At 51.1% G+C, this 22,621-nt stretch overlaps 1 protein-coding gene across 7 annotated transcripts in view; it reads left to right on the top strand.

The window, feature by feature from the left end:
- Positions 1–22,621, top strand: part of MYLK3 (myosin light chain kinase 3) — a 57,635-nt gene that overhangs the window by 14,714 nt on the left and 20,300 nt on the right. For 3 of the 7 annotated variants that reach the window (XM_010354857.2, XM_030925630.1, XM_030925631.1), the window contains exons 2-8: positions 9,289–9,376; positions 11,617–12,049; positions 17,076–17,536; positions 19,087–19,192; positions 19,865–19,958; positions 20,324–20,433; positions 22,043–22,184. In XM_010354857.2, the coding sequence (XP_010353159.1) occupies positions 9,289–9,376; positions 11,617–12,049; positions 17,076–17,536; positions 19,087–19,192; positions 19,865–19,958; positions 20,324–20,433; positions 22,043–22,184 (1,434 nt within the window). Of the gene's footprint in view, positions 1–967; positions 1,581–9,288; positions 9,377–11,616; positions 12,050–17,075; positions 17,537–19,086; positions 19,193–19,864; positions 19,959–20,323; positions 20,434–22,042; positions 22,185–22,621 lie in introns of those variants that run through there. The other 4 variants (XM_010354855.2, XM_010354856.2, XM_030925632.1 and 1 more) reach the window with 2 other exon arrangements.

Here is a 22,621-nt window from a genome sequence, read left to right on the forward strand (position 1 = left end):
TCTGCCCGAGGGGAGCTGGACAGAAACGGTGTAGGTCGGACTGCCCCATGGCGTACTTGGGACTTTGAGGGGCTCCCTGTGCCCCACCTCGGGGGTAACCTTAGCATCTCTACTTGTGTCTGCTTTATTGACTGATACTTCTGTAAAATGTTTTATTTGAACCAAGGGCTTCTAAGGCAAAAACACTTGTAAACCACAGGAAACACAGGCCTGTTGTGCTCTGGGTCCCTGCTAAGTCTGTTTCAGTATGGAAACTGCGTGTCTGATACCTGCATAGTTGTTACTCGGGGAGCAAGTGTCTCTGGTGAGTGTCCCCCCCAGAGCCCAGTGAAGAACACGGGCCCTCGGGACAGCACTTGGCAGGTGGCCAGGGCCATTGCCCTCAGTTCTATTTTTAGGTACCAGTGACTAGTGACTGAAGGCCCTGGTGGGGAGGGACCTGCCAGCCATCCCACAGACAGTCTAAACACATGTTCTGAACGCTGGTGTAGTAGGGGCACCTGAAGTTTGTTTTAAATTTGCAGAAGCATCAAAATGTTCATCATGGCAGAAGTCAGAACTTTGCTGAGTGGCCTCACATTCCTTTCTGTCTCTGTCTTGCTTTGTACTGTGACTCTGATATGTGTGGCCTCAGGGCTCTGGGCCTCTAAGGACCTTCCTCTGCCCTGGGATCCCTCCTGGAGCCCAGCCAGCAGGTGCCATTCTCCAAAGGACCCTTTCCTTTCCTCTGAACCAAACTATTAGTTGCATGAACCCTGCCTGCTCTGGGCAGATTCTTAACATATTTGCCCATCAGCAGCCTCTCAGAGAGGAATGTTAAATGCTGCCGTGATGTCAAAGGGGCCCCAAGGAGAAGGGCCTGGGCCGACCTCGGCCTGTCACTCACAGGCCCGTGGAGGGTGGGAGATAAGCAAAGCCAAGGCACAGGAAGAACCCGGGTCTCTGCACTCCTCACACAGCCCAGGCCATCGTGGGGGTTGGTGCTGCCGGGAGGCTGTCAGCTATGGAGGACAAGGACCTTGCAGACACCACCGCCTGAATGAGAACCAGGGGTCTGTGCCTCTCGTCATTCCCACTCTTACCCTGGTCAAGCCTGCACCAGCATGTCAGGAACCTCCAAGGAGAGTCTGGGGCACTGGGGGCTGCCAGGGTTGGGCAAGGCCTGTTTAACCACCATGGACAAAAAGCTGAACATGCTGAACGAGAAGGTGGACCAGCTCCTTCACTTCCAAGAAGATGTCACAGAGAAGTTGCAGAGCATCTGCCGAGACATGGGCCACCTGGAGCGGGGCCTGCGCAGGCTGGAGGCCTCCTGGGCACCAGGCCCGGGCAGGGCTGATGGGGCTCCCTGCACTGACACCCAGGCCGGGTGGCCGGAGGTCCTGGAGCTGGTGAGGGCCATGCAGCAGGATGCGGCCCAGCACAGTGCCAGGCTGGAGGCGGTCTTCAGGATGGTGGCTGCGGTGGACAGGGCCATCGCTTTGGTGGGGGCCACATTCCAGAAATCGAAGGTGGTGGATTTCCTCATGCAAGGGCATGTCCCCTGGAGGGGAGGCAGCCCAGGTGACAGCCCTGAGGAGGTTGGTTCCTGCTTCCCTGCCCTAGCTGGAAGGGAGGCCCCGGCGCTGGTGGGCGACTGGCCAGGCAGCCAGTGTTTGGAGAGCTGGAGGCATGGTGTCCCCTTCCTGTGTGACCTGTTGATGGGGAAAAGGAGAGCCGGAACCTTAAACGGGTCATAAGTGGATTTCCAGGCAGGATACTGCCTGCCATTCTCCCCAGGGAAGGGAAGAAGCGGGGCTCTGGCCAGACTACAGGGTTCCCGTGGGGGACATGCTGGTGGTTTGGGAGAGAGGACCACCACACTTCTCTGACAGCCCGGTGACTGCCCTTCTGCTCCTTCACACATGGGGTGGGAAAGGCAAAAGTGGCCAGTCTCTCCTGATGGAGCCCCGCTCAGAAACCCACCCGCCACCTCCTGTTCCCAACCTTGAGCTTAGCTCCAGAGGGGGTGGAGAGTGCAGCTGCCTGTGGGGAGACGAGTGTTGACAGTGACCCAGGGGGACAGCAGGCAGGAGCCGGAGCCTGTGGGTGGAGGGTGGCATTCCTGGGAGCGGCTGTTCCCAAGAGTTGCATAATCAATCCTGCAGGCTAATGGAAGCTTGGCCGCTGGGAGAAGGATATGGGGGGTGAGGTCTGCAGAGGGAACACCCTGTTTGGGGACAGCTAGGGGCAGCCACTTAGCAACACTCAGACAACCTGGAGCCACCATTTCAGACCCCTGAAGTGACTTACCAGCCTCTGGCAAGAGATGAGCTGGGGTCAAAGGGGTCTGTGCTTGACTCTGTGTCAGCTACCGAGGACAGAAGCATGCCTCCCCTCCCCGCACCAGGCTGGAGCTCCCGTGCTGCCCCTTCCCCTCCCTGCCCTGCAGCTCCTGTCAGAGCTGCCCCTCTCCCCAGCCCCCGCTGTCTCCACGGTGCCTCTCCTGAGGGCTTGGCCTGCAGGGCAGTGTGAACCTAACCAAGCCCAGCTTTAAAAAAATAAAATTATGCTGGGTGCAGTGGCTCATGCCTGTAATCCTAGTGCTTTGGGAGGCCAAGGTGGGAGGATTTCTTGAAGCCAGGAGTTTGAGACCAGCCTGGGCAACAGAGTAAGACCCTGTCTCTACAAAAAATAAATTACAAAATTTGCCAGGCATTGTGGCACATGTCTGTAGTCCTAGCTACTCGGGAGGCTAAGGTGGGAGAATTGTTTGAGCCCTGGAAACGGAGGCTTCAGTGAGCTATGTTTGTGCCAGTGCACTCCAGCCTGGGCCACAGAGTGAGGCCCTGTCTCTTAAAAAAAGAAAGAAATTTAATCTAAGTATAGTCAGCCCTCCACATTTGCGGGTTCTACATCTGCAGATTCAATCAAATCTCAGATCAAAATGTAGTTAGTCCTATGATGGTGTGTCCGTACTGGGCATGTACAGGTTTTTCTTTCTTGTCATTATTCTCTAAATAATAATACAGTTGTTACACGATAGTATAACAACTACTCATATAGCATCTACATTGTATGAGGTATTATAAGTAATCTAGAGGTGATTTAAAGTGTATGGGAGGATGTGTGTAGGTTACATGCAAATACCATGACATTTTATATCAGGGACTTCAGCAGCCATAGATTTTGGTGTGGAGGGGGCCCAGGAACCGATCCCTGGCAGATACAGAGTCACGACTGTAAGTAATAAAATAGGTCTAATCAATAGCTTTAACAAAATTAATATGCATATAGTAAAAAAAAATAATGTAAAGAGCATACATCTCTTTCCTATTCCATCCCCCAGGCCCCAGAACACCAATACCCTGCCCCACAGGCAAGCATGGGTTCTGATTTCCTTTGAATCCTTCCAGATAGAGGCTGTGTCTACAAGCAACTTGGTATCCACAGTACTCTTTTGTTTTGTTTTGTTTTTCCCACAATCTGTCCACCAGAATTGCTTTGTTGATTTGTTTTGTTTTTGAGATGGAGCTTCAGTCTGTCACCCAGGCTGGAGTACAATGGTGTGATCTTGACTCACTGCAACCTCCGCCTCCCGGGTTCAAGCGATTCTCCTGTCTCAGCCTCCGGAGTAGCTGGGATTACAGATGCCCACCACCATGCCTGGCCAGTAGAGATGGGGTTCCACCATATTGGCCAGGCTGGTCTCAAACTTCTGACCTCAAGTGATCTGCATGCTTCGGTCTCCCGAAGTGCTGGGATTACAGGTGTGAGCCATCGCTCCTGGCAGAATTGTTTTATTTTAATTTAAATGTCATTCACATTGTCCTGGCCCTGATTTCTAATTTTTTACTTAATATATTTTGGGCATTGATTGATGTTCATATCGTTATGAATATATTCCGAGTACTCCCTTTGGGGGGCTGTGTCTTCAGTTGTTAACCAGCCCAGATCCTCGTTTGTTTCTATTGTTTCTTATTTTTGGCAACTATAAATAATGATGCAGTGAATATCCATAGATGTATGTCACTGAACACAAGTGTGGGTTTATCTGCATGATACACTCCCACAGTGGAAATGCCAAGCCAAATGGTAAATTGATACGGATAAAGGCAAATCAGCCTTCAAAGAAGTTACTCCAAATCAGTCTCCTACCATCAAGGTGTGGGAATGCTTTTGATTCTTTGCTTTTCTGGTGAATGAAAATGGGAAATTATTGTGCATTTTTTTTTCTCTTTTCCCCACCCACTTCTCCCTTCGGATTATTTTAAGGAAATCTGAGATGTTGGATCATTTCTTTCATAAACGTTTTAGCATTTATACCAAAAAGATAAGGGCTGTTTTAAAAAAACATAATCTTGATACTATCATCACACCTAAAAAAGTGAATAACTTTATTTATTTTTATTTAGAGACAGGGTCTCACTACGTTGCCCAGGCTGGTCTTGAACTCCTGGGCTCAAGCAATCCTCCTGCCTCAGCCTCCCGAAGTGTTGGGATTATAGGCACAAGCCACTGCACTGGGCCGAATGATAACTTTTTAGTATTACTGAAGTTCGGTGTTCTAATTTCCCTGATTATCTTATACTTTAAAAATATTTTAGGCTGGGCGAGGTGGTTCAAGCCTGTAATCCCAGCACTTTGGGAGGCTGAGGCGGGTGATCATCTGAGGTCAGGAGTTCAAGACCAGCCTGGCCAACATGCTGAAACCCTGTCTCTAATAGAAATACAAAAATTAGCTGGGCATGGTGGTACATGCCTGTAACGTCAGCTACTCGGGAGGCTGAGGCAGGAGAATTGCTTGAACCCAGGAGGTTGGAGGTTGCAATGAGCCAAGACTGTGCCACCATACTCCAGCCTGGGCAACAAGACCAAAAACTCCATCTTAAAAAAAAAAAAAAAGCTGGGTGTGGTGGCTCACACCTGTAATCCCAGCACTTTGGGAGGCCAAGGTGGGCAGATCACAAGGTCAGGAGTTCAAGACTAGCCTGGCCAGTATGGTGAACGCCCCCCCCACCCCCGGCTCTACTAAAAATACAAAAATTAGCTGGGTGTGGTGGCGGGCGCCTGTAGTCCCAGCTACCGGGGAGGCTGAGGCAGAAGAATCACTGGAACCCGGGAGGCAGAGGTTGCAGTGAGCTGAGATTGCGCCACTGCACTCCAGCCTGGGCGACAAAGTGAGACTCTGTCTCACACACACACAAAAATAAATAAATAAAATAAAAATTTACAGTTTATTTGTATCAGACCCAAATAAGACAATTATTTTTATGTCTCTTAAAGCTAACCTTTTGAACTTATGAAAAATTTTTAGGTTTTTATTATGGAAAATTTCAAATATAACCAAAACTAGACTAATATGTCTCATAGTTTTGATTTATATTTATTTTGCTAGAAGACTGAACATCACTCACAGGTTTGCAACCTTTTGTATTTTCTGTGGACTGCCTGCTCATATCTTTTCCCCCTCTTTCCTATTTTTTTTTTTTTTTCTTATTGATTTGTAAGAGTGCTTCATGTATTAATGAAATTAGCTGTTACATATGTTGCATGAAGGCATTTCTGGGTAAGGGAAGTCATAGAACTTCCTCTTTTTTGAGTTCTTGTGCCATTTCCCGTCTGTCCTGCTCCACTGGAACTTGCTAAATCTCTCCTCTGGCCCTGGCGTTTTATAAACATACCAGGAATGTCTTTAGGTTTGGTCCAGTCTCCCCATCAGGCTGTCGGCTGCTGATTGGCCCATGACAGGAAACCTCTGCTTCCCTCCATGTTGTGAGGCCAGGGCAGGTCTTGCAGGAAGGGCTCAGAGAATGAGCGGTGAACTGAGACACAGCCACGGCTGCTAAACACATCGTCAGTGCTGAACGCTGTGCATTATGGAGGCTTCTTGGGGACTGAGTTTCCTGGGAGAGTGGAGCATGGCAACCATCTTCGGAATGGAATTAAATCCTAGCACTGGCGGTTAAATTTGAAAATTGTGCCAGGACTTTGTGAAGGTCCTCCTGAGATCTTCAGAAGTCCCCAGCGGCACTTCATTTGGTTCTAGCAGTGAATTCGATGATACCTGGAAGCCAGGTGTGCTCTCCTGGAAAACAGCCCCAGGCATATGTGTTCAGAGGCACCAGTCCTTTAGAATGGTGTGTGAGGAAGCACAGAAACGGCAGGGACTAGAAGGCTGAGCCCTGAAGACAGAACCCAGCTGGGGGTGGGGGGTGCACACGCATGCGCCTGCCTACCCTAAAGACGGGGGAAGCAGAGGACAGTTTGAGCCCAACAAGGTCTGCCAAAGGACAGTCTCTCCAAGTCCCTTTCTGCCAGTGGGTGAAAGAGGAGGAGGTCTGTTTCATGCCTCCAGTCGCCCCAGCTCTGGGGGCGGCAGGACGGAGCCTGCAGAAGGATAAGGGGGAGCTGTCTGCTGAGCAGGGGATCTGGGCCACATTGATGACTCTGGTGATCCTGGTGACAGCGGCAGCGAGCAGTTTTGATGAAGTGCCTCCCCCACACCAGATGCTGGGCTGTGTGTTCTCCATGTGCTATGTCCTTACTGTTCAGAGGTCAAAGCTTGGTGTGCTGAAATCGCAAAGTAATGAGCAGGTAGTAATTTAGAGTAGAGGGCACGGTGTAGACAAACAGTGGAACCAACACCTTAGGGTTGGGGAGACATTTGGGACAGCTGTAGTGCCCTGCTTAGAGAAGACTGCCCTAGCCGAGTTTTGCCATCTTGGCCTAGAGTTGCCAGATCTTCAGGTTTTTTTCTGTGTGCGTGTGTTTTTTTTGACAAGAGTCTTACTCTGCCCCCCAGGCTGGAGTGCAGCAGTGTGATCTGGGCTTACTGCACCCTCCGCCTTCTGGGTTCATGTGATTCTCCCTGCCTCAGCCTCCCGAGTAGCTGGGATTACAGGTGCCTGTCACCATACCTGGCTAATTTTTGTATTTTTGTAGAGACAGGGTTTCACCTCACCATGTTGGCCAGGCTGGTCTTGAACTCCCGACCCCAGGTGATCTACCCTCCTCAGCCTCCCAAAGTGCTGGGATCATAGGTGTGAGCTACCATGCCTGGCCATCCTCAGATTTTTTAAGAAAAGCTGGGAACTTAGACTTTTTTTTTTTCTAGAGAGTTTTATTAAGGTTTAGTAATTACATAATAATTATGATGGTATAATTTACATGTAATAAACTGCACATACACACAAACTATGCACATTTCAAATATATAGCTCCACAAATGTTTCTATCCATATCACCATCACCACAGTAAAAATGGGAAACAATTCTCTCACCCCAAAAGGGATCCTAACTGTAAAAATCTCATAGATTTTAAAAGTTGGGAACAAATTGAAAAATTTAAACCTGGGTAATAAAGTGAGTACCTTGTCTCTATAAAACAACGTCAACCAACAATTAGCTGGAGGTGGCAGCACGTACCTGTAGTCCCAGCTACTCGTGAGGCTGAGGTGAGAGGATCACTGGATTACTTAATCCTGGAAGGTTGAGGCTGCAGTGAGCTGGGATCCAACCACTGCACTCCAGCCTGGACAACAGAGCGAGACCCTGTCTCAAAAAAAAAAAAAAAAAAAAAAATCCAAGCCCAGCAAAATACGTCCTGAGCCGTTTTTGGCTTCTGGGCTTCTAATTAAGGGCTTCTGTGGCAAGGCAGGGGAAGGCCCTGGCTGGGCCCCCAGGCATAAGGCACTCACTGATACAGAGGCTTCTCTTGCCTTGGCCACAGAAGCCCCAAGACTGGTGAGTGCCTTACACCTGGGGGGCAAGCAAGGCTCTGGGCTGTGGCTGGCACTGGTGCTGTAACATGTGCCAGGATGCATCTTAGGGACTTCATCGAAGGGTGCAAACCCAAGAAGCACCATGCTCTTGCATGAGGACCCAGCAAGAGGTCAGACCATCTGGAAATACTTGCTTAAGTATGGACTAGCTGAGCATACTGAGGGCTCTGGGCTGTTTTATGGGTGAAAGCATGGGCAGGCCAGACACTGGTCTGTTTTATGGGTGAAAGCATGGGCAGGCCAGACACTGGTCTGATGTGGACCATTTGGATTTAAGGAAAAGCTGCTGAGAGCTTCTCTGGGTCAGTGTCCTTACACTGGGCCCATTTAACATTGATAGCTCTTGGTTCCTGGCAGGACAAAATCCGCAGAGCTATTGAGCACCCACTATGTGCTGGGCACACTTCTAGGACATTTGCACATTACTCCCAAATCTTCCCACTGACTCTACAAGGCCGATAATGTGATTATCCCCGTTTTACAGATGAGGAAAGTGAGATGCAGAGAATTTAAGGATCTTGACCAAGTGGTGAAGGTGGGGTTCAAACCCAGCATGGCTGACTCCAGAGTCCATGCCCCTGGCTACACTGCTATACTGTAAAGAGGTGACCATGGGATCCCCCAACCCAGCTCCCAGGCACACATTACTAACTGACCTTGGCACTCTTTCCCCCTAAGCAGGGATTTGACTTCAGAATTCAACCAAAACCAGTGCTGTAGTAGCCATGATCAATTGATCTGGGTTGGCATATTAAGATTATTTTTCATCTCTGGCCAGGCATGGTAGCTCACACCTGTAATCCCAGCAATTTGGGAGGCCTAGGAGGGAGGGTAGCTTAAGTCCAGGAGCTCGAGACACGCCTGGCCAACATGGTGAAACCCTGTCTCTACTAAAAATACAAAAATTAGCCGGGCATGGTGATGCATGCCTGTAGTCCCAGCTACTCGGGAGGCTAAGCTGGGAGGGTCTTTTGAACCTGGGAGGCAGAGGTTGCAGTGAGCTGAGATTGTGCCTCTGCATTGCAGCCTGGATGACAGAGCAAGACCTTGTCTCCAAAAAAAAAAAAAAAAAAAAAAATATATATATATATATGTATATATATATATACACACACACACATACACACACACACATACATATATATATATACACACACACATATATATTTAAATGATTATTTTCCATTTCTAGTCTTAAGTCCTTTGGGGTCCAGCCTATTTTGAACCCTGTATCAGGAGCTGGGTTCATCCCTTATGGGGAATATGGTGAAGCCCTGGAAAGGAAGTGGTTCTGGGTGTGAAGCTGGGCGCCTCCTCTTTTAAAGTTTATGACATTGGGAAGGCCTCAGTGTCCTTCTCTCTAAAGTGGTAACTGCAGTGTCTGCTCTCCAATGTTACTGTGATACTGTGTGGAATAACCTAAATGCCCTTACCTTAAGCACACGGGAGGTGCTCAGCAAATGTCTGTGGCCTGAAAGGCAATATTGATGATAATGATGACGTTTTTTTATGGTGGTTATTTTAGAACAAAGAGCAAGTGGAAGAAGAGGGAGCAAAACCAAAGCATGTGCTGAGTGCCAGTGGGCAGTCTGATGCCAGGGAGCCTGGGGAAGGTGAGTGGGACCCCATTTGCTTTATCTGACATTGCAGACACAACAGCTTCAGAATAAAGTCCCCAACAACACGGCCCACAGTATGATTCCTGGGCAACCGTCAAAGCTTCTTTTTTTTGTTTGTTTTTGCAGGGTTTTTTGTCATATATATCCCACCAGAGATACATAGTCAATTGCTGTGTTTCAAAACCACTTGGAATACAGTTGACCCTTGAACAATTCGGGGTTGGGGAACTGACTTCCTACACAGTTGAAAATTCAAGTATAATTTTTGACTCTTCCAAAATGTAACTACTAATAGCCTTCTGTTGACTGGAAGTCTTGCTGATAACATAAATAAGCGATTAACACATGCTTGTGATGTTTTATGTGTTAAATATGGTATTCTTACAATAGAGTAAGCTAGAGAAAAGAAAATGTTATTACGATGATCACAAGGAAGATAAAATATATTCCCTATTCATTCCGTGGAAGTGGGTCTTCATTCTTGTCATTTTCACATTGAGTAGGCTGATGAGGACGAGGAAGGTGAGAGGTTCGTCTTACTGTCTTGGTGGCAGAGAAGGAAGAAAATCTGCATCTAAGTGAACCTATGCAGCTCAAACCTGTGTTGCTCAAGGGCCAACTGTAGTACCTTTCTGTGCAGGCGATGCCACCAACTTGGTACTCAAATGCTTTAAATGTTTATGGATTACTTTGTTAACCTTTAATTTTCTTGTATAATTTTGCATGATATTTACATGGTTCCAAAGTCAAATAGACAAAACAATGTGTATTAAGAGAAGTCGAGAGGCCAGATGCAATGGTTCCTTCCTGTAATCCCAGCAATTTGGGAGGCCAAGGCGGGAGTATCACTTGAGCCCAGGAGTTTGAGACGAGCCTGGGCAACATAGTGAGACTCCATCACTATGATTTTTTTTTTTTTTTTTTGAGACGGAGTCTCGCTCTGTCACCCAGGCTGGAGTGCAGTGGCCGGATCTCAGCTCACTGCAAGCTCCGTCTCCCGGGTTCACGCCATTCTCCTGCCTCAGCCTCCCGAGTAGCTGGGACTACAGGCGCCCGCCATCTCGCCCGGCTAGTTTTTTGTATTTTTTAGTAGAGACGGGGTTTCACCGTGTAGACCAGGATGGTCTCGATCTCCTGACCTCGTGATCCGCCTGTCTCGGCCTCCCAAAGTGCTGGGATTACAGGCTTGAGCCACCGCGCCCGGCCGATTTTTTTTTTTTTTTTTACTTAAAAATAAGAGGCCGGGGACAGTGGCTCACACCTGTAATCCCAGCACTTTGGGAGGCTTAGGTGGGCAGATCACCTGAGGTTAGGAGTTTGAGACCAGATTGGCCAACACGGTGAAACACTGTCTCTACTAAAAATACAAAAATTAGCAGGCATGGTGGCATGTGCCTGTAATCCCAGCTACTTGGGAGGCTGAGGCAGGAGAATCGCTTGAACCAGGGAGGTGGAGGCTGCAGTGAGCCAAGATCAAGCCACTGCACTCCAGCCTGGGTGACAAGAGCGAGATTCTGTCTCAAAAAAATAAATAAAAGAGAAGTCTATCTTCTACCTTTGTTCTCTGCACCCCGCTTCCTCCCCTGATACGTAAGTAACCATTTTAAAAGCTTTTGTCTTTTCTTTCCCTTGAGGTCCAGTCTACCTAGACAACATGGTCAGTGGTTATGTGCGCATGTGCACATATGCACACTCACACATGCTCCCTTCTTAGAGAAACAGGACCCCACACACACCGCTCTCCACCTGGCTTTCTTTCACTTACACTATATCCAGAGATCACTCCATAGTTGCGCTTACAGATTGTTTTTTTGAGACAGGATCTCACTCTGTTGCCCAGGCTGGAGTGCAAGTGGCGTGAACATGGCTCACTGCAGCCTCTATCTACTGTGCTCAATCAATCCTCCTGCCTCAGCCTTCGAAGTAGCTCAGATTGCAGGCATGTGCGACCATGCCCAACTCATTTAAAAATTTTTATTTTTAGTAGAGACAAGCTTTCACTGTGTTGCCCAGGCTTCCACAGAGATATTAATTTCTTCTTTTTCACGACTGTGCCATACTCCTTGTTGGATGCTTCATGGTTTAGTCAACCAGCCCCTTTCATTTGGGTTGTTTCCAGTCTTTGGCTGTTATAAACCTGAGCACTGAATGGCGTTGTACAGATTCCTTGCAGTATCTTTGTGGCAGACTCCTCCACATGGGAGTGCGTTTTTGTCCTGCCTGTTTTCCTGTAGAGAGCCAGAAGGTGGACGTGCTGGAAGGGACAGTGGAGAGGCTGCCCCCCATCAGAGCTTCGGGGCTGGGAGCTGACCCCGCCCAGGCATGGGCCTCACCAGGCCAGGGAGATGGTGTTCCTGGCCCAGCTCAGGCATTCCCTGGTCACCTGCCCCTGCCCACAAAGGTGGAAGCCAAGCCTCCTGAGACACCCAGCGAGAGCCTCAGGACTGGCCTGGAATTGGCTCCAGCACCCGGCAGGGTCAATGTGGTCTCCCCGAGCCTGGAGGTTGCACCAGGTGCAGGACAAGGAGCATCATCCAGAAGGACTGACCCTGGGCCCTTAGAGGAAGGCACGAGGTTGACTCCAGGGCCTGGCCCCCAGTGCCCAGGGCCTCCAGGGCTGCCATCCCAGGCCAGGGCAGCCCACAGTGGTGGAGAAACACCTCCAAGGTAAGGGGAGCTCTTCCAGGCTGGGCGAGGGAGGGGATGGACTGCAGTCCCTCGCTGGAGCTTGGCCGTGGGCAGCATCCACTGCATCCATGTTCCTGGGCTGTTCTTGCAAGGGGAATGGGAAGGAGGCCTGGGCCCTGCCTCTGGGAGCTTAGAGTGCCACTGCTCACCGGCTGCCCACTAGAAGTACCTGGGGGTAGTTTGGAAAATAAAGATGCCTGGAGATGTGGATTGAATTGGTCTGGAGTGAGTTTCAGGAATTAGATTTTTTTTATATGCTCCCCAGATGGTTCTAATGGGGAGCAGGGTTGAGAATCACTAGCTCTAAGATCAGTACTAACAGTAGCTAAAAGATGGGGTTCATGGAGCACCTGCCCTGGGCTGGCCATTGGCTGGGCATTTCACCAGCTTCACCTTTTATTCTCAAGCCGTCCGCAGGAGATGAACGTGGTTGTCATCCCCATTTCATTGATGAGAATACTTAGGTTCCAAGTGCCCAGGGCCCCACAGCTAGGAATTCATAGAGTTGGGATCTGAATCCGGGTTACCGGATTCCGGAACCTGTGCCCCAATCACTGCACCATCCTGCTTCCTCAAGTCGACATTTAATTAAGTTCTAAATAATACGGTGAGGCAAGAAGGACAGGAACCTCAGGAATGTGAGAGGGGTGCAGGCTGAGTCAGCCCCAGGGGCTTTCGGGAGGCTCACGCAGACGTCCTGGAGGCGGAGTCGTGGCAGCTGTCCTGCCCCCAGAACACAGCCTGAGGACCCGCTCTCGGCAGACGTCTGTAGCAGAGTGAAGAACCTGCAGACTCCCATGCCCTCCCCAGCATGTCCTGGTCCCCAGGGTGGCCCTGCTGAAGGGTGCTGTGCCCCCGGGCTTTTCTCGGAGGGACCTGGTGTTCCCTAGCATCTTCTGTGCCTGCCCAGGGTGGCCCTGACCTGTCATGGAGAACCCAGGCCTGGCTCAGGGAGTGGATCTGGTGTCTGTGTTTGCTGTGGTGACAGGCAGAGAAGCTCAGATCATTTGTCAGACTTGGTTCTAGGAGGAAATGGGAGCCTCCCAGGGGGCCTCACAGGCTGGAGGAAGGGGTTCCTGGCAGGCATCCTGGGATTGGAACGAGGACACTAAATGTGGAATCTGGGGCTGGGGTGAACTGTCTATGAAGTTGTTATGGGCCTCAAAAGATTCTGAGGGAGAAGAAAAGTTCTCTATCTCAGGTTCAACCCTTGGTTGAATTCAGGCCCAGCAGACCTGCAGCGGCCTCAGGAAGTGAGGAGATCACGATCTGCCCTTCCTCACCTCAGACCTGGGTGCATTTTGAGGAAAACAGGTTGGAAGTATCAGCTCTGATGGGTCGTGGTTGCCTGTGCAGAGGATCCTGCCGGGCGTGTGGCTCATGCCTTGATCCCAGCACTGTGAGAGGCCGAGGCGGGAGAATCGCTTGAGCCCAGGAGCTTGAGGCCAGCCTGGGCAACAAAGCAAGACCCCATCTCTACAAAAATTAGCTGGGCTGCCATGGGCATGATGGCGGGCACCTGTAATCCATGCATGCTACTGGGGAGGCTGAGGTGGGAGGATCACTTGAGCCCAGGAGGTTGAGGCTGTAGCTAGTTATGATCACACCATTGCACTGCAGCCTGGGGGACAAAGTGAGACCCTATTTCAAACAAACCACCACAACAAACAAACCCAGAGGATCCTGAGGCCGTGCCTACTGAGGCACTGAGCTGGAACTGCTCAGCACTGCCCGCATGGGTCTGCCACCCGGCAGGTGGACAGCTTTGGGTACTCAAAGTGGCAGGAGCTGCTTGGAAGTGCCTTTAGGGGCTTCACTCAATGGCCCTGGAAGTGAAGACCCAAAGGGAAGTCATGATTGCTGGCCATCTCACCTGACTGTTGACTAGCAGCAGTGTCCTGTGTCCCTTGGTCTGGCAGGAGGCCTGAGTTAGATTTGGAGTGGCTTGGCGTGGATGCCACACTTCCCTTCCTACCTATCATTACTGAACCATGCCCAGTCCCAAGGTACAGTGTTGGAAGGATTTCTACCTCTCTCCCAATGAGTCATACGCACCTAGGGACAGGTGTATCAGAGAGGTCCAGCCGCTGAGACACGGGGACGGGGCCTTCAGCTGCTGGAGAAAGCCTTTACTGTTTTCTTTTTAAAAATTGGGATAAAAACTGGCCAGGCACAGTGGCTCACACTTGTTTCCCAGAACTTTGGGAGGCCGAGGTGGGCAGATCACCTGAGGTCAAGAGTTCAAGACCAGCCTGGCCAACATGGTGAAACCCTGTCTCTACTAAAAATACAAAAATTAGCTGGGCATGGTGGCAGGTGCCTGTAATCCCAGCTACTCAGGAGGCTAAGGCAGGAGAATCGCTTGAACCTGGGAGGCAGAGGTTGCAGTGAGCTGAGATCATGCCATTGTACTCCAGCCTGTGGGACAAGAGTGAGACTTTGTCATAAATAAATAAATAAATAAATAAATAAATAAATAAATAGGGATAAAACCCACATAATGTAAAATTTAACGTCTTAGTGGGCCCCCTCCTTTTTTTTGAGACAGGGTGTCACTCACCGAGGCTGGAGTGCAGTGGTGCTATCTCAGCTCACTTCAGCCTCCACTTCTCGGGCTCAAGAGATCCTCCTGCCTCAGCCTTCAGTGTAGCTGGGATTATAGGCATGTCCCACCATGGCTGGTTAATTTTTTTTTTTTTGTAGAGACGGATTCCACTATGGTGCTCAGGCTGGTCTCGAACTCCTGGCCTCAAGTGATCTTCCTGCCTCAGCCTCCCAAACTGCTGGGATTACAAGTGTGAGCCACAGTGCCCAGCCCCATCTTAACCTTTTAAAAGTGTACACGGTAGTGTTAAGTATATTCACGTTGTTGTGAGACAGATCTCCAGGACATTTTCATCTAGCAAAACTGAGATTCATCATCCACTAAATAACACCTCCTGCTCCTAGCCCTTGACAGCCACCATTGTACTTTCTGTCTCTGTGAATCTGAGACACAGATTTTTGAGGGTCCTCATATCAGTGGAATCATACAGGATTTGTCTTTTTTTTTTTTGAGACAGAGTCTCACTCTGTCACCCAGGCTGGAGTGCAGTGGCGTGATCTCAGCTCACTGCAAGCTCCACCTCCCAGGTTCAAGCAATTCACGATTCTCCTGCCTTAGCCTCCCAAGTAGCTGGGACTACAGGCACGTGCCACAGCACCCGGCTAATTTTTGTATTTTTAGTAGAGATGGGCTTTCTCCATGTTGGCCAGTCTGGTATCAAACTCCTGACCTCATGTGATCCATCCTCCTTGGCCTCCCAAAGCTCTGGGATTGCAGATGTGAGCCACCGCACCTGGCCACAGGATTTGTCTTTTTGTGCCTGGCTCATTTCACTGAGCACAGTGTCCTCAGGGTCCATCAGTGCTGTAGCATGTGTCAGAACATCCCTCTTTTCTAAGACTGAATAGTATTCTGTGCTATATAACGCATAGACACCACCTGTGCATTATCTATCACTGGGCATTTGGGTTGCTTCCACCTTTTGACTGTTGTGAGTAATGCTGCTACAGTTATGAGGGTGCAGATGTCTCTTGGAGACCCTGCTTTGGATTCTCTTGGATATATACCCAGAAGTGGAGTTGCTGAAACATACGGTAATCCTACTCTTAATTTCTGAAGAGCCTCCAGTTTTCCACAGCAGTTGCACCAATTTAGGCCTTTTGAACCCCTGCATTTGTGCCTTCCTCTCTTGGTTGACTCTTGGTACATCTATAAGGTGTCACTGTCCCTGATGACAAAAGAGGGGACTGAGGCCAGACTTATCCAAAGCTGTCCAGCAACCTGCTGGCAGAGCTAAGCCCATAATCAAGGCCACCTGCCTCCCTGCTGAGACTCAGTCCCCGCCAGACACTGTCACCCTCACCCCCGAACACACATAGACCCCATGCTGTGGGATTGTGGCCCAGCAAAAGGAAGCCCCACCGAGAGGCAGCCAGAGTTGGGGAGACTCGGAGAGGGAGGGTCTGGCTTCCCGGGTGACGTGACTGGCAGGGTCAGGGTCTTTCCTTCTGGAGGTCGGGGCTCAGAGGGCCTTTCCCACCTCCAGCTGGGCTTACAAATCCTAGTATTGCAAGGTCTGGGCAGTGAAAATGAGTGAAGTGAGCTGGGGCATCGCCAGGGTGCGCAGGGCCTGTGCTGAGGTGGAAAGCTGTTCTTCAACCACGTGGGCACGTGGGCCTAGCACAGCTAGCTCTTCTGTTCATTCAAGATGAACAGAAAGTCTAGTCTTTTATGAGAATTGCCTGATTTTATTTTATTTTATTTTATTTTTTGAGACAGGGTCTCTCACTCTGTTGCCCAGGCTGGAGTGCAGTGGTATTATCATAGCTCACTGTAGCCTCCATCTCCTGGGTTTAAGCAATCCTCCTGCCTCAGCCTCCTGAGTATCTGGGACCACCACTCCTGGCTAAGTTTTTTAAAATTATTTTTTTGTAGAGATGGAGTCTTGCTATGTTGCCCAGGCTGGTTTCAAACTCCTGGCCTCAAGGGATCCTCCCATGTTGGCCTCCCAAAGTACTGGGATTACAGGTGTGAGCCACTGTGCCCAACTGAAATTCACTGATTTTACACAAATACTTCTGAACTGGGGCTTCCAGTGTGACGTTTGACTTGGTTTCTCCCTCTCTTCATTTAAGTGAAAGGGAAACTGGGCCCGGGGAAGGTAGAGGGACCTGGGCCTACCTCCTACAGGCCTCAGTTCTCCTGGGGCAGAAACAGGTTCTTGGGGGTGTATGGTCCTCACCCCTGTCCACCGTCAAGCTTCCCGGGACCCTCATCCAGCGGGATCCTGAGAGCTGATGGCACCAACTGCCACTGAAGCCAGCTCCTGCCCTGGTGTCCTGTCTAGCAGGGCCTCAGGGCCATTGTCAGTGATGGCAGCAGTGGGCATTGGAACCCACATCTGTTCTGACTCCGGAGTCCTTGCCTCTAACCTCAGCACCGTGTTTCTCTCTGCCCCAGGATCTCCATCCACATGCAAGAAATGGATACTCCTGGGGAGATGCTGGTGACACGCAGGGGCAGCCTTGGACCCAGCCCTGCCACAGAGGCTCCAGCAGCTGCCCAGCCAGGCGAGCAGGGCCCACCTGGGACTGGGCGCTGCCTCCAAGCCCCTGGGACTGAGTCCAGAGAACAGATCCCTGAAGGAGCCAGAGAGCTCTCCTCACTGCAGGAGAGCAGCAGCCCCAGGGGAGCGAAGTCAGAGGAGGATCAAAGGGCTGGGGCCGAGCCTAGCACGAGACCAAGCTTGGCCAGGAGGGACGACGATGACCACGCGGTTGGGGCCCTGGGCCTGCAGCAGGGCAAAGACCCAGGAGCAGGAAACCCTGAGCCTAAGCAGGATTGTGCAGCTAGGGCTCCAGCGAGAGCCGAAGCAGTAAGGAGGACGCCCCCAGGCGTCAAGGCTGGCAGCGTGGTTCTGGGTAAGTGGGGCTGTTGGCTGATTAGACATGAGCCCTGAGGGAAGGGAGTTCGGAGCTCCTACTCCTGGGGAGTCTTCCTGAAACTTCCAGGGGTAGATCATATGAGTCTGGGAGCGTCCAAGAGTCGGGAACATCTCCAGGTACGTCCTGGGGCTGGAGACCAAGGCACAGAGATGCGGGGCCTGAACTCGGGCTGGCTGCAGGGGTAAGGGAGAGGGGACATGTGTGGCCCACCTGGGTACATTTCCTTTTTTTGGAGACAGGGTCTTGCTCTGTTGCCCAGGCTGGAGTCCAGTGGCACGATCATAGTCCCCTGCAGGCTTGACCTGGGTTCAAGTGATCCTCCAGCCTCGGCCTCCCAGAGCTTTGGGATTGCAGGCATGAGCCACTGTGGCTGGCCACTGGGGAGGTTTCTTACCGCCACCTGCCTGCCTGCGCTTGCCTCCATGAGTCTCATTTTGGATTGAGAGAGAGAAGGGTTCTGTTAAAAAGCGAAGACATGAATTGGAGTATGTGACCACTGTCAGCCATTCCCACCCACCCAGGCTAGTGACCCAGGGTGTGTTCTTGTGACCTAAAAGCCCTCAACCCCTCCAGCCCTAGGGTCACACGCTCTTGGTCTGAGAATTGTCCACGGACTGCTCTCAGTGTTCCTGGTAGTCGGAGAGCGGGCAGAGTGCTCCCATGGTGAGCCCTGAACAAACAAACGCCAGCCGAGCCGACTTCCTTCCAGCCCTTGGTGCACAACCGGTTCACACCACTGCACTTGCTGTGTGTTCTAGATTCTGTTTTATTCATTTAGTCTATTTCCTGTAAGATTTCTAGGTATTCATATCACCTCTGAAGGACAAAATTAAAACAACCCTAAACCATTAAAAAACAAACAAGCAAACAAACCTTTCCAAGTGCTGGCTGTCCTCTATTTCCCTTGCAGACAGATCCCCTGTCGACCCCCTCCCCAATCCTGTGCCCCGGGGCCCACCCCCTTGGCTCCATCACGGGCTATCATGCTGAGCTTCTGGTTGGGCTCAGCTGGCAGGAGATGGAGGGCGAGAGGAGAGAGGGTGGATGTTTATTTCTCCAGCTGCCTCCCTCTCATAATAACCGCGTGTTTCCACAGCCCTGACTTTACAGGCCCTTTAAAAATAGTGGCGTCACTAACTGCCCCATCACCTTGTCCACATGGGCCCTCTGTTTCCTGCAGGCCACACAGATCCACTAGGATCGCCTTCTAGACATCATGAACAGACTGGATGGAACTTCTCAGCCTTGCCAAGGGCACTGTCCTGGGTGCTGGGAGACCCGAGTTTGAGTGTTGTCTGTCACGGGCTCCCTGTGTGACCTCGGTGGTCACCTCACCTCTCTGACACTCAGGTCCCTTCTCTGCCAAATGGATGGCTCTACCGATATGGTTTGGAGAAAGGTTTCAAATACCGGGGTTGGCCCTAGGGCCTGGTGGACCAAGGGAAGCTAAGTGGGTCTGGCATAGGTGACCGAGAGGTGTGGGCTGCACAGAGGAGGCTCACGGGTTCCTATTGCCTCCTGAGCAGATGACAGTCCGGCCCCGCCAGCTCCTTTTGAACACCGGGTAGTGAGCGTCAAGGAGACCTCCATCTCAGCGGATTACGAGGTGTGCCAGCACGAAGTCTTGGGAGGGTAGGTGGGCATCTGCCTTGGTGGGGGGGCTCAGAGCAGGAGTCACGGGGTGGGGTCGGGACCACCTGGAGAACTGGGGTGGGTGCTGCAGGATGACTCTCTCGAGCTGATGGAGCCCAGGCTGGGGTGGGACATCCCGTACAGTGTGGGGTGCATGATGGCCCACAGAGTGGGGGAAAGAGAATAGCCTTAGAGGACAGGAGAGCCCACGTGGCGTCGGGGAGGGGAGGCTCGGGAGGGCAGGCACCCTATGGGTATGGGAGGCACAGCCTGGAGGTGGCCGGAGAGCCAACATGGGGTGGGGTGAGGAGAAGGTTCTTTAGGGTGGATAGCCCAGGTGGTGTGGGGTGAGGGAATGTTCCCTGGGGTGCAGGATATGGCCTGGGTGGTGTGGGGTGAGGGGATGTTCCCTGGGGTGCAGGATATGGCTTGGGTGGTGTGGGGTGAGGGGATGTTCCTTCGGGTGCAGGATGGCCTGGGTGGTGTGGGGTGAAGAGTTGCTTTGCAGGTTTCAGGATAGCTAGCAGGATTTTAGGGTGATGACAGGCTGCACTCTGGGATGTAGGATGGTCCACATGACCTGTGTGTGGAGGAGTTGGACCCAGAAGTCCGGGGATGGGTGTGGGATGAGCCTCTGGGCTCTCAGCCTGCCGTGTGGCTGTGTCTCTGCAGGGGCCGGTTTGGCCAGGTCCACAGGTGCACAGAGAAGTCCACAGGCCTCCCACTGGCTGCCAAGATCATCAAAGTGAAGAGCGCCAAGGACCGGGTGAGGCATCTGCCTGGGCCAGGTCCCTATGGCTAGCCTCAGGATTCCTTTCCTTCCCTCAGGGCCCCCAGGCTCCCATGCTGCGCTGGAAACACTACTTATTCCTGCTCTTTTCCAGGATTCCCACCCTCCAGTCAGCTCTCCTGTCCTTGTTGGGCCTTAGGTTTCCTGTCTGTGAGATGAGTGGGTCACACTCAGGCCCTTTGTGTTGTAGAATCTGGTTTGGGTGTTGAGTCAGGGAGACCTGGTGTGAGAATAGGAAACTGAGGAAGGATGAGGAGTTCTGTGTCTGTCTTGGGAGTTCAGCTGGCTCCTCTTCCTGACTCATTCCCTTGGAAATCCCTCTGTCCTCTGGTTTCCCTAAGGAGGATGTGAAGAACGAGATCAACATCATGAACCAGCTCAGCCATGTGAACCTGATCCAGCTCTATGATGCCTTCGAGAGCAAGCACAGCTGCACCCTGGTCATGGAGTAGTGAGTATCAGAGGTGGGGCGGCCGCCTCGGCTCAAGCCAGGGCTCAGCGCTAGGGCTTAGAGCCTTAATTCAAGGCAAAGCCCTCTCTGTCCTTTCCCCTTCCTGGCATGTCCAGGGTCGTGTCATCCTGTCTTCTCTGGCTTGGCTATTTGACCTCCAATATGGAATGTGGAGGACAAAGCAACTTCGTCACAAACCAGTGGCCAGTGAGCCTGATTTGACCTGCAGGTGTATGTATGTTGATTGGCCTATACTAGTTTTAGAAATTTTTTGAAAATTAAATTGAAACTTTTTTTAGAGACAAGGTCTTACTCTGTTGCCCAGGCTGGAGTGCAGTGGTGTGATCACAACTCACTGCAGCCTTGAACTTCCAGACTCCAGTAATCCTCCCACCTCAGCCTTCCATGAAGCTGTGACCACAGGCATGTGCCACCATGCCCAGCTAATTTCAAAAATTTTTGTAGAGATGAGGTCTTGCTATGTTGCCCAGGCTGGTCTTGAACTCCTGAACTCAAGCAATCCTCCTGCCTCAGCTTCCCAAAATGCTGGCATTACAGGTGTGAGCCACCACACTCTGCCTATTGTTAGTAATGTGGGATTCGTTGTTAACCATTGGAAATTAGGATCTTCACATTAAAACCTAGATATCTGGCTTTTCTCGAAAACGTAAAAGATGTTGTAAATGCTGGGCCTGCCTTTCCAAGTGGAAATGATGTGTGGGAGCTCCCAGGGACTGCCGTTTGTAGACAGGGTGACCAGGCTTCCTCTGCCACAATCCCCAGCACTCCCAACCGCCCCAGTGCTGGGGCCAAGGACTCAGAGGCCATTCATACTAGCACTTGTGTTGTTTTCCTTCCGGGCAGAGCTGAAGAGAGTAAAGCGTTTGTCATGTCATGTCCTTATCGAAAGTGGAAAAACAAAAAATAAGTGAAAGACTGTGTGTCTTCAGAACATGTTTGCTTCACGGATGGCCTCATTGGCCCATTTAGGCTTATGCCACAAAGGTCCAAGTTGGCCTCCATAGGCGAATGAGTTCGCGGCCCTGGTCAGATCACCTAGAGTGTGCCTGGATCATCAACACTGATGGCCATCCCCTCTTCCCTTTGACCTGTCACTTCCTTTTTACCACCCCTAATCTTTGCTGGGAGTGGACTGGAGCAAAGGTCTCAGTAAAACCCCAGTGGCAGGCCTGGTGTGGTGACTCACGCCTGTAATCCCAGCAGTTTGGGAGGCTGAGGTGGACAAGCCTGACCAACATGGTGAAACCCTGTTTCTATTAAAAAATACAAAAATTAGCTGGGTGTGGTGGTGAGCACCTATAATCCCAACTTCTCAGAAGGCTGAGGCAGGAGAATCACTTGAACCCAGGAGATGGAGGTTGCAGTGAGCAGAGATTGTGCCACTGCACTCCAGCCTGGGCGACAGGGTGAGACTCTGTCTAAAAACAAAACACACAAAAAACCCAATGGCAATGGCAGCAGCCCTGTGACCCATGGGGTGTGACAGTGGGCCTACCCAAGCTGGCCTCTTTTGGCCCCGTGATGACAGTGGACAAGCCCTGAAGAGCCTTGCTCAGGCTGGTGCCTGCCTCTCCCTTTGCTCTGGCAGCGTGGACGGGGGTGAGCTCTTCGACCGGATCACAGATGAGAAGTACCACCTGACTGAACTGGATGTGGTCCTGTTCACCAGGCAGATCTGTGAGGGCGTGCATTACCTGCACCAGCACTACATCCTGCACCTGGACCTCAAGGTGGGTTCTGCCCTGGGCATGGGGTAGGGGCCTCTGATGCCCTAGCCCTTGGCGTGCTCTCACCATTGAGAGCTCTGTCCACAGACAGCCCCAGCTTCCATTCCCGGCTCTCTGTCATTTTGTAGTTCTGGAGTCTGGGACAGGCCACTCTTGCTGCCTCTTGGGGCTGTGGTTCTTCCATCTGGATAATTGTACCTCTTTAAGTATTATTTGAAGATTAAGTGAAACAATGAGCTTTTCTTCTTTAAAAATACCTTTAAGATTCGTTTTTTAAAAAGTTCAAAAGGGAACATAGGCTTTTGGTAACAAATATAGACAGCAGAATAGTGTGTAAAATACACAGTGAAAGTTCCTCCCGCCAGGCTTCCCTGCTGAGGGAACTTCTCTGTGAGCAAGCTGGCATGACTCACAGACACACAAAATGAGATCCTACAATG

Source organism: Rhinopithecus roxellana, chromosome 20 (genome assembly GCF_007565055.1).
Source record: "Rhinopithecus roxellana isolate Shanxi Qingling chromosome 20, ASM756505v1, whole genome shotgun sequence".
NCBI classification, from domain to species: Eukaryota; Metazoa; Chordata; class Mammalia; order Primates; family Cercopithecidae; genus Rhinopithecus; species Rhinopithecus roxellana.